At 38.7% G+C, this 12,000-nt stretch overlaps 2 protein-coding genes across 3 annotated transcripts in view; both read right to left on the reverse strand.

Annotated features, from left to right (window-relative positions):
* The window catches only part of LOC107743677 (leucine-rich repeat-containing protein 75A-like), a 21,469-nt gene extending 14,350 nt beyond the window's left edge, over window positions 1-7,119 (reverse strand). Inside the window, exons 1-2 of the mRNA XM_016557046.1 lie at window positions 6,025-7,119; window positions 2,745-2,873 (exon numbers count right to left, since the gene is read on the reverse strand). Coding sequence (XP_016412532.1) covers window positions 2,745-2,873; window positions 6,025-6,279 — 384 coding nt within the window. The 5' untranslated portion in view covers window positions 6,280-7,119. The remainder of the gene's footprint in view (window positions 1-2,744; window positions 2,874-6,024) is intronic.
* A 2,898-nt stretch (window positions 7,120-10,017) lies between these two features.
* The window catches only part of LOC107743678 (polymerase delta-interacting protein 2-like), a 6,773-nt gene continuing 4,790 nt past the window's right edge, over window positions 10,018-12,000 (reverse strand). For both annotated transcript variants that reach the window (XM_016557048.1, XM_016557047.1), the window contains exons 9-12: window positions 11,119-11,145; window positions 10,885-11,010; window positions 10,717-10,796; window positions 10,018-10,544 (exon numbers count right to left, since the gene is read on the reverse strand). In XM_016557048.1, coding sequence (XP_016412534.1) covers window positions 10,430-10,544; window positions 10,717-10,796; window positions 10,885-11,010; window positions 11,119-11,145 — 348 coding nt within the window. In that variant the 3' untranslated portion in view covers window positions 10,018-10,429. The remainder of the gene's footprint in view (window positions 10,545-10,716; window positions 10,797-10,884; window positions 11,011-11,118; window positions 11,146-12,000) is intronic.

Consider the following 12,000-nt stretch of genomic DNA (forward strand, 5'->3'; position numbering starts at 1 on the left):
GCTCTCCCTGCTCTCATCCATGCTAGGCTGCATGGATGCGCAGGGAGGTCTTGCCCAGAACAGAACCATACCGCCAAACCAAACTTTATGCTAAGTATCTATCATTTTGACGATAGTGGTTCTGACAGAATAAACGTTTTACGTTTCTTATTTATTTGGTTATATATTATACATGTTTACTTAGCCTATTTCCAGTTTTGTATACCTATTTAAACTTTATGTAAGTTATTTGTTATTTTATATTAGGCATAGCCTGCCCTATAGAATGGTGTATTTGTATTTGTTTTGTTAATAAAAGTTCTATGTTTTATATATAGGCTAAAGTGAGTTTGACGTTGTTATTTTGTTGTTGCATTCAAGCAATTGACGCCTAACTGCCGCTAATTCAAAAGTGAAAGTAAAATGCGCACGGCGCTTTCAAGCTATTTAAAAGCGACAGAAAGTGAGGAAAAGAGGGAAAATTCAAACGAACTAAAAACGAACAATTGCTTTACGCCGAATTGCCGCTATTTCAAAGTGAAAGTAAAATGCGCACGCCGCTTTTACAAGCTATTTAAAAGCGAAGGAAAGCTAGGAAAAGAGGGAACGCCCCCGCCCCGCCCCCACGGTGATACCGGTATTACCAGTGTTGTCACACGTTGATTAACCGGTGGGAAAATTTCCTCACCGTCACAACCCTAGACCACTGACCACATTTTTATAGGTCTTACCCTGGGCCAAATGAAATTTGTTTTTATCAGGAATCCAAGCTAACAGTAACATAGCATTTCATCAAGGACACATTGTCTGTGCTCAGGTGTCTGTATCTGAACTGGAAACATCAATATGTAAATCAATCCGGCCATCACATCTCCCAGCTGCACCAGGCCTTGACCTCTGCAGGGGATGAGAGATAGAACTACGTCTGTGGATACTGAGATGTCTGGAAAACACCCTATGTGTTAGTAAAGCCTAGTGGGTGCTGACGGTGAGATTAACAGTGCCACATGGCTGGTCAGCTCTAGTGCGCACCCCCCTGCAGACAGACAGTGGGTCCCCTGACAATGTAATCATTCACCCAGCGGGCTCTGACAGCTCTGAGAGTGTAACAGACAGCCCAGCTTTCCTTTCGTCACATTATTGAACTCGTCTCTACTTTGTCTTCCTCCATTGCTACTTGCAATAACATCACTTAGAGAAAATGTCACCTTACGCTCTTGTGTGAACTCTCACTCTCCCCACTTTTAGTTGACATTTCATTATGTCTGCTTAGTTAAAGTTATTGCATATGCATGTTTCTAAGGCTGGTTCTCACTAATATGCTCAATAATATGCAGGTCATGGACTGGCCATCTGTTAAGGGTGTTTCCCCGCCTGTTGCCTGAGATGCTGGGATAGGCTCCAGCCCTCTCTCATATGGTTTGAAAAATGGATGGAGGTCCAGGTCATATTTCACCATAAAATCAAAAGAAAGTAAAAAAAAAAAAAGATAAGTAAATAAATGATAAATGTTTGTGTAAATATATACATTTAGTTGAATTTTGGTAACAATTTAGAATAGGGAACACATATTCTCTATTAACTAAGAGATTTCCCTCAGTAAACTTCTAATTTGCTGCTTATTAATAGTTAAACTTAAAGGGATCTAAAATATGGTCATACAGAAGAAGGCATTAGTATGTGGTTTATAAGTAGTAATAAACAGCCAATATGCTAGTAATATCTATGATAATAATAAGCAACTAGTTAATAGTGAGAATTGGTCCTTAAAAAAAAAAGTGTAACCTGAATTTTCAGCAGACATTACTTCAGACGTCAGTGTCACATGATACTTCAGAAATCAATTTATGCTGATTTGTTGCTCAATAAACTTTTCCTATTATTATCATTGTTGGAAACGATTGTGCTCATTAATATTTTAATATTTTACGTTTTTCCAGAATACTTTGATGAATATAAAGTAAAAAAAATCTCTACAATACATACAGTAATATAATAATAACCTACATAAATTCTCAAATTTTTTCCTATTATGTTAATGAGAATAAATTGTTTTTGCATTCTGACAACGAGCACTGAGAGAGGAAGTGCTCTCAATTTACATAAAAATAACAACACAACACAAAAAATCTTAAGACTTCATTTTCTTTAAGCAAACTATCATTTCTTATTTCTTTCTTTTGATTTTGGGGTGAAATAAAACCATTTTCTTGACAGATTTCATGAGACTTACACAACCACATTTTGTTAGAGAAGATGTGATGAGCTCAGTGTAAAGAAAACAATCGGCAGCATCCTTGTTGTTTTGGTGGAGGTCAGGTGTTTGTGCAGCTCTCTATAGGAGCTGAGCAGGGTGTTAGTGGTGTGATATAGTGCCTGACTTGCTTCATTAAGTGCAGCAGCAGCAGCAGTCTTGAAAGAGGGCTGACTGGTCTTTAGTGTGTGTGTGTGACTCATCTGGCAAAACACCTCCCTCTGCCTCTACCCTCTCCGCTCCCTTCATCTCTGCTTCTGCCTCACACAGAGACTCACACATGCTTAAGCAACTGGGTTTCATCCTAATGCTCACTGCACTGGAATGGTACAGTTTCATTCTGCACGTCTATCTGCTGTGCCGTCCAGGCAGTGCTATAAGGCACTTTTCATTCAATATTAACGTAACACAACATAGGAGAAATGTACAGAAATAGAACAGAAATAGGAAACAGAAGTATGTGTGCGTGTGTTTAGGTGTGTGCATGTCACGAATCACAGAAGCACTTTACCGTCTTTGGGCAGTGAATATATTTGGCCAGGCTGATAATGAGGTCATGGGTAATGGGATCCACCAGGTTGCGGAAACTGGCATAGCGGTAGAGAACATCGTCCAGAGAGGTTGACTCCATTCCCAGATCCTGGAAAAAATACACAATACAGGGAGGTCAAGAGAATGAGAACTACAGACTACAGCAGCAGATCACACTTAAAGGAATAGTACACCCAAAATGAAAATTACTCACCCTGAGGCCATTCAAAATGTAGATGAGATTGTTTGTTCATAAGAACACATTTGGAGAAATTTAGCATCACATAACTTGCTCACCAGTGGATTCTTTGTAGTCAATGGGTGCCATCAGAATGAGCGTCCAAACAGCTGATAAAAACATCACAATAATCCACAAGTCTCTATCACTTAAAGTCTTGGGAAGTGAAAAGCTGCGTTAAACAAATTCATCATTAAGACTTTTTAACTTTAAACTGTTGCTTCTGGCCAAAAAAATGAGTCCACAATCCATAATAACGCTTCCCCCAGTGAAAAAGTACATCCCTTGTCCTCTCACATCCATTAAAGAAGTTAACTGATGGACTGGAGTCGTGTGGATTATTTGTGGATTTCTGTGATGTTTTTATCAGCTGTTTGGACTCTCATTCTGACGGCACCCATTCACTGCAAAGGATCCATTGATGAGCAAGTGGTGTAATGTGAAAATTCTCTAAATCTGTTCTGATGAACAAACTCATGTACATCTTGCATTGCCTGTGTGTGAGTACATTTTGAGCAAATTTTCATTTTTGGGTAAACTTTACCTTTAAAGCTTATTTCCTTATTTCCGTCATTTATGAAGCTTTTTATTTGTAATAAATATTTACATTCACATAAATGTAAATGTGCATGTAACATTTAGATACGCTTCCTAATGATGATGTTCAGTGTTCCTGAAATCATGTAAATGAAATGTCAAAATGTGGGCCTAGAAAGTGAAAAGACTGTTGTCTATTTAGCACAGAAAAATAGAAAACAAATCCTTTAACTGTGTAAAACAAGCTAAACTGATGGAAAAGTTAATCTACATTATCAAATCTGTAAAGGAAAAGGGCAGGCAGGGGGATCAGCAATTAAAAAAATTGCAAATGTGTGTGGGGGTGAGGGCTCTACAGCCAGAGCTAAATAATCAACAGCGAACCAACGGGAAATGGGTGGGTGTGAATGAAACAAATCATCATTAGTATGACAAAGTGAATAAGGTTAGTCTTTGTTAAGGAAAAAGGCTGAATAATTTTAATGTCACTATAAACTTACTATTGAATTTCTCTCCCTCCATCGATAAAACCCTGGACCTAAACTGTGCACGCTGAGCATAAGCCTTGGTTTATCATTATCATCCCTCTATGGAGCAGAATCTTGATTAATCGATTTCCATTTAATCAAAGGCCCATCCATTTTCATGGTTTCCGGGCAACAAGGTGCACTTGGTAACCAGTGGACAAGAGACGCTGTCTTTTGACTCTCTTGCTCATTATGTGCTTTAACCCCCATTGCAGGATACACTGCAAATGCATTTCAGCAAAAATCTCACATTTACTTGGGGTAAAATCTGCCCCTTGTGAAAAAGAAGTGCACTTAATTGTGTGCTTCAAATTGTAAAGGTATATTTTTAAAGAAACTGTACTTGGAAATAATGTAATATTAATAAAATAAAAGGCCACTTAAGTGTACTTAAAGAGGGTACAATTTCATGTTTCTTAACACACTTTTAAAGTGCACTTAGTAATAATCTCTAATTAAAAGCTGTTCATTTTAAATCATTAAATTTTTAAAGAAGTCACTTATTTTGATGTGTTGAAAAACAATATAGCACATGTAAAGTACTTGATTATAATTTGAAATATAATTAAGTGTGTTATTTGATATTACATTTAAAGTTTATGTAATTTAAATGTACTAAATTGTAAATTTACCATATAGCAAGGTGTACTAATTTACTATCAAGCATAATGGTAAACTAAAGAGTGGGTTATTAATTAAAGTTATTAATTAATTGCATTCAATATTCATTTAAACTATAATACACGTTCATTTGATTGTAAATAACATGCAATAAAGTGTCAAAAAACATTACATTCGTTTGCACTTAAGTATCTTCTTTTAAAGTAGCCTATATTATTTCCATAAGTGTACTTCTTTTTCACAAGGTCCTTCTGAGAACAAATCCTGCAGTTTTTTCCGCAGCCACCTGTTGCTTCATCACTGCCCGGCAATTCATTTAATACTACCTATGGAGGATTAGAAATCCCTATTAACTCTGTCTTTGATCCCTGCTGCCCATATGCAGAAAATCCTCCACAGAAGCAAAGTGCAGCAGACCTGCTAAAATGACCTTCCGGGCCATAAGATGATCGTTTCTCTTGAGGAAAGCTGGATCAAAAAATAGTAATGGGGCCACATATACCCATCAAACAGAGTCACTAGCTATCCGAGACAACCATTCGATATAAAGCAGAGCATTGCGCTTACTGACAGCATCCATAATCACTACCCAAAGTAAACAGTTGGTGTTTATGCAGTGCAGTATTACTCTTCGGCCAGCTTGAGCTGTGTCTGTTCTCACAGGTTCACAGGACTGTAAAACGGGCATCTGTCTCAATAGCACTGAATTCTGTGAAATGCAGAATCTATAGAGCTGGGAAACTATTGCAGGAGTCTTGCTGTATCTCAGATATGTCTGCATCAGCACTGACAGTAATGATGCATTTTGGAGGAAGAGTTTATGTCTTCAACAGCTGTCAAAATAACACCAACCCAGTATAGGACTGACATTTTGGCCCAATTGCAACATATGATTCTCTCTGCTGTAAAGCAAAGTGGGATTTCTGCATGGGGCACAGATTACAAATCAAGCCAATGAGTCCAATGCTTTGAGGCCTCTGTTTACCAGCTGAGAAGCCCATGGTGGCCTGACATATGCAAACAAAAAGCTGCAACATAATTTCTTATTTGTGATCTGATTTCTTGCCATTTGGACATTACATCTCACTACTACCACAGGGAGCCTCCAAAAAAGACTGGTGCCCCAGAGCTTTGCAGGACAATATTTGCCACAATAAAAGCTCTTCAAGTGCTGTTTACGAAATTGAGGAAAAGTTGACAGGTACACAAATGGATAACAGAGCTGACATTCAACATATTGTGGACAAGAACTCATTAGAGAGAGAACTCTTACAACTTTCTACCTCTATTTGAGTTTTAACCTAATCTATACAAGAATAATGGAGTGGTATTTGTACCTGCCGGAGAGTCTTCAGCATCTCTGTCGCCTCATCGTGTTTCCCCTGCTTTGCCATCAGCATCATCTCTTGTATCATCCCGATGCGCCGCTGGTAGGGAGGAGGAGTCCCACTGCTCCTCAGTTTGTCTCCTGACTTCAACATTATAGAAGTAAGGATGTCTCCTCGCTCTTTCGTTGGGGTCCGTTTCCATCCTGTGCTCTGAGGACTCGCTCCTGCCTCCTGTCCCGCGGCCTTTGTTTGCTTCGCTCCCATGTTTGGTTATAGAGTCTCACCCTGGAAAAGGGCATCCAGACTGGGCATACTTTCAAAATGAATTCACATTTAACTATTAAAAGTCTTTTAATTGTACGCGAGATTAAATTTTGTAAGAAACAAATGAAAATAAGAAATAAGCTTTAGTGTTCCTATAAAGTTTATTGGAGAACAGTGTTTTAAAAGTCCTTCTGCTCACCTTACACCTGTCATCTCTAAGCTGACAGAGAAAATATACTTACATTAAGATGTGAATTTATATAATAAAATTACAAAAACTTGCATCGAATGGCATTTCAGTAAAATCTTTTTCACAAAGTGCTCATTCACAGGGTGTGAAATATGAGGGAGGTTTGGGGGGATGTACGACCCCCTAATTAAGGCATGAATACCCCAAATTAAAGTTGGGGGTCTTATTAATGTATTTTTACATAAGCATTTATATGTTTCAACAGCGTTCGAATAACGTGTCAGTAACCACAAAATTTACGTACGCGAACAGAAATCGCTTCTGCGTAGGTAACCATAGCAACAGCTGCTCATGATGTTTGTATCGGGCGGTGCATCAATAAAACACTGTACTGTCGTTATTTATCACATTACCATGTATAAACACATAACAAATATCTCACATAAATACTTTTGTTTTGTTTAAAACGTCTTGAGGGTTAACCGCACAAGGAGCGCAAAACGACCGTTTGGGTTCCGCGATACGAAGCGATTACGCTCATAAAATTACTTAAAAAGTTGACTCCCCTGCGTACATTTCTCATCCAATTTCCCACCAAAACTGTAGTTTACAAAACGTTGAACTTTTATATAATTCACAGCTGAATTATTTTGGAATTTTATAAGGCGGCAAAACATCTAAAACACTGCGTGTTACATTCCAAACTTCTTGTATTTCAGTCCAATTAGGTCATCATTAATATCTTCTGCCAAAACACCAGTAATCCTCGATTCCCTCAGGTAGGGAATAGATCTGATGATGCCTGCGGCATGACCGCAGAGAAGAGCAGTCTCGCAAACCTCCAGAAACTCTCACAGTCCGGTTCAACAGAATTCTAGCACGATCTTACGGCAGGATGTTTCGTTTCCCGCCCGTATTTTTATTTCAGTCGTTGTTTGTACGTGTTAACATCGCAGTTCCTCCGCAGTCTCTCAAAGGCACACGATGTAGGTTTCAGTGTGAGTTTAGTCGACTGCGAGCAGTACTGCTGTGAACAAGAGCATGTAAATATTTACGTCGTCCGTCACTGTTTTCCTCCGCGCACAAGTCATTCCAGTGTTTTCTTCCACGCAGGCTGCAGAAATATCACTGTTCTCTGCTGAAATGTGCCATGTCGAATTAATTCCCGCTTTGATATGACCTCTCACCAGGTGTGTCCCGTCTGAGGGTAGGGTGTGTTCAGAGTAGAGCGACTGAACGGTCTCTCAGCACTCAGATGGAGCGGAGAGGAGCTGGGTCTCGACACAGGCTGTGTGGGAGGGGTGGAGCGGTCTGCAACATCCTCCACTTGTGTTTCAATCTATAGTCGAGAATTCACCACTGCCTTGGTACAGTTAACCAAGTGGAGCAGATGGTCGCTATTGGGACTGCTCCAGTTCTGCACTATAGGAGGCATTTCAGTACTTTAAAGGAAATGAAAGAATCATTCACACGTATGGGCAATCCCCCCCCCCGACTTGTCATCGACTTGTTAATAGTTGGCCTTTCTTTGCTGACATCTGGTGTTTAACACATGGCATGTCATCTGCTGCAATTTTTTTGTTCTTAGACGAAAATTTGGAATTGAAAAAAGTAATAAAACTCTTAAAGCAACAGTTCACCCAAAATGAAAATCTGCTGACAGTGTGCTCAAGCTCAAGCCATTCAAAATGTAGATGAGTTTGTTTCTTCATCAGAACAGATTTGGTGAAATTTAGCATTACACCACTTGCTCACCAGTGGATCCTTTGCAGTGAATGGGTGCCGTCAGAATGAGGGTCCAAACATCTGATGAAAATGTCACAATAATCCACATGGCTCCAGTTGATCAATTTACGTCTTGTGAAGCGAAAAGCTGCGTGTTTGTAAGAAACAAATCCATCATAAAGGCATTTCAACTTCAAAGGCACAATATGTAATTTTTTGCCAATAGAGGGCACCTATTCAAAACAAACAAAGGCGTAGTTAGATGATGCCGTGACTGGGTGTGGAATCATGGGAGTTGTCGTCTTCATCCCCACAGCCGAAGCAATCCGATGGGACTCGGGCAGAAATCATGTTCATGGATGAGCTAATGTATTAAAGATTAATTAACGTAGTAGAATGAAGCAGGGTGAGGCTGAAAGCTGTCGAAGCAAAACGAGGCCGCTGAACGAGCGCGACACATGGCTCGAAAGCAGCGGAGCTTTTATTATGCCACAGTCGACCGCTTCCGCTCCTTCCGGAAAGCAGCGGAAGTAAGCAGCGCTGTTTTATCATACTAGATACATTTGAACGTTCTGCCATAATGCTACTCTGTGCGGTCGTCACCTGTCTAATAAAATGCATAGCATATTAAAGCGTCTTTGGTGTTTCCATGTTTTCTACAAAACAAAACCGGAAATCGAGGGGTTATGACGTCATTGGCAGGCGACACAATGACACTATAGACACGGTCCGTGTCACTAGTTAAAATTGCTTATTTCTCTGCATTTAAACATTCTTCGAAACATGTGGGATAATGTAAGTACACGAGTCAGTAAAATATATAACACTGTTCTAGTGGTTTTTGGATATTTTAATAAAAAAATCGTACATATTGTGTCTTTAAGTCGTCACTTTTGGCTAAAATATCAGTCCATACAACATAATATTTTCCTCCAGTGAAAAAGTCCAGTTCCTGTTATCGTCTCACATCAAAATCCACCAAAATATTTGTTTAGAACTTTTTATTTGTAAAAAGGTGCTTAATCTGTGCATATTTCTCTACTGACTCAGGGTGAACTTGATAAAGCAGTTATGGACAGAGGACTTGGCTTTGGAAGCAACAGTTTCATGCTAAAACACCTTAATGATGGATTTGTTTTTTATAAACAGCTTTTTGCTTCACATGATGTTAATTGATGGTCTGGAGTCGTGTGGATTACCGTTTTGTTTTTTATCAGCTGTTTAGACTTTTTGGCACCCATTCACTGCAGAGGATCCATTGGTAAACAAGTGATGCAATGCTAAATTTATCCAAATCTGAGCTGATGAAGAAAAGAGTTCTTCTACATGTCAGATGGTACATTTTAATTTTTGGGTTAACTATTCCTTTTAAAGTACTATGGAGTATTATTTAAGGTAAATATATCATATCGAAAATATGAATTAAGTAACTGAGCTGACACATTTATTGATCCTATTTCAAGCCATTTCTTTGTAGCGAACAGCAGCAGCTATTGGAATACCACATCAATCATAATAAGAACAGGAAATTGGAAATATCATTTTATTTATGCTTTTACAAACATATTTACAGTAAACAGTAAAGCAGTTCATCATCCAGTAGTTTAACCCAAATATATGATCAAAGGTTGGTTACAAGATGATGATCTCGAATACAGTTTTATCCCACTAGGCTTTCTTAGTCAAACCACATTTCACTGGCTGACTTTGGCATGGCCTTAGAATAAACTTTGCAGCAAGCCATTAATTAGACTATTTGCATTTGGAGAATGTCCACCGACTGTCTTCTCTAGAATATAAGTAAGGAATTGATGATAAGAGGGGTTTAAACTTAAAGATAAATTGACAATACGCTTGATTAACGCTAATAAGCTTATTCAATTGATGAACACAGCCGTCCAAATAAATAGAAGAAAAAACAAAAAAAACTAATCACATTCAAATCTTCTTAATACAGCCTTTCGAGGTGCAAGAGTTTGAAAGAATCACATCCCCATCGCACACTTGCATCACATTTAATAACTCCTCATTTTAACTTACTATTCCTTTTTTCCTTTAAAGATATGCAGTTGCTACAAATATTCAGCGCTGCAGTCAGAGACTGAAAGATGCTTTGCAAAAACCATTGTATATTCAAGGAGCACTGATAAGGAAGGTAAAACATGGATCTCCAAGGGAACAGCCCGTAGGGATGCTGAACTGAGCCGTTATGGTAGGCTTATAGGTGCAGGTTTATTACAAGGGATAGCCAGTAGGGGGAGCTTTGTCATACTTATTGCTCTCTAGTGAAAAAGGTGGAATGCGCACGTCAAAGTGTGAGCCATCTGTCCTCTCAAAACAGAATGTCCCCCTAAACAAGAAAACAAAACACAACATAACAGAGCGAAACCACATTGTCAATTCAGATACACCAAAAACAAGCATTCAGCCATCCAGTCTAACAGGTGGACCACATTTCCTGGCTACATGATTTAAAAAAATGTAAAGCTAGCTTGGTTGTAAGAGTATGTTGATAATCTCACCACATGTGTCCACTGGGTGCCTGAAGTGAAACATGACTGCTGTATTGAAATGCAGGTTGTTCTCTTGACAAAACAGGCTCCTGGTGAGATAATGATGGATTGCATTCAGCAAACAAATCATATTTCCATAGTCTTTAATTCTGGTTTATGCTTTTACTAATTAATAACCTTGCCAACCACTCCTCTGCCACGGACTGTTTCCAGAGTCCCTGAGAGACTGAATATCCTCCAGTGTCTTTCCCTGAGTTGAACCACCTCATTGCCCAGGTTCTCCAGACGGATGCAGTACCGCCACTGAGGAAAACATCAACATATTATCTCTAACAGGTCACCAATGGCCATTCTATATATAACCCTTTTATTGAGTTATTATAAAAAACATAATTAGGTAATTTTGCCTACCCAGTACACGTGGGAGTTTTGAGCCTCCTGTTGACAAACAAAAACCGGTCAGAATCAGGACTATGAGTTACATTCACTTCACTTCCATACATACTCTAAATATAAATTATAAATTCTGCTTTTCTTCAGCAAGGTTGCATTAAATTGATCAAAACTGACAGTAGAGACATTTATAATGTTACATTGGTTACAAAACCCAAACTTTTCAACAGTAGTGTATAGATCTTAATCTGGTTAGATGCCATATTGAATTCAAAGGGATAGTTCACCCAAAAATGTAAATTCTGTTACTACTCACCCTCATGTCATTCCAGACACAAATTCACAGCATATTCACGACACAAATTCAAAGTATTCACAGCGCTTCACTTTTTCCACATTTTGATATGTTACAGCCTTATTCCAAAATTGATTAAATTCATTATTTTCCTCAAAATTCCACACACCCCATAATGACAACGTGAAAGAAGTTTGTTTGAAATCTTTGCAAATTTTATAAAAAAAATAAAAAAAAACGAAAAATCAAAAATCAAAAAAATCACATGCACATAAGTATTCACAGCCTTTGCCATGACACTCAAAATTGAGCTCAGGTTCATCCTGTTTCCACTGATCATCCTTGAGATGTTTCTACAACTTGACTGGAGTCCACCTGTGGTAAATTCAGTTGATTGGACATGAAGGAACACACCTGTCTATAAGGTCCCACAGTTAATTGTGCATGCCAGAGCACAAACCAAGCCATGAAATCCAAGGAATTGTCTGTAGATCTCCGAGACAGGATTGTATCGAGGCACAGATCTGGGGAAGGGTACAGAAAACTTTCTGCAGCATTGAAGGGTCACAGAAGCATCAGTGGCCTGCATCATCCATAAATGGAAG

This window comes from Sinocyclocheilus rhinocerous, unplaced genomic scaffold (genome assembly GCF_001515625.1).
Source record: "Sinocyclocheilus rhinocerous isolate Xijiao unplaced genomic scaffold, SAMN03320098_v1.1 scaffold166, whole genome shotgun sequence".
NCBI classification, from domain to species: domain Eukaryota; kingdom Metazoa; phylum Chordata; class Actinopteri; order Cypriniformes; family Cyprinidae; genus Sinocyclocheilus; species Sinocyclocheilus rhinocerous.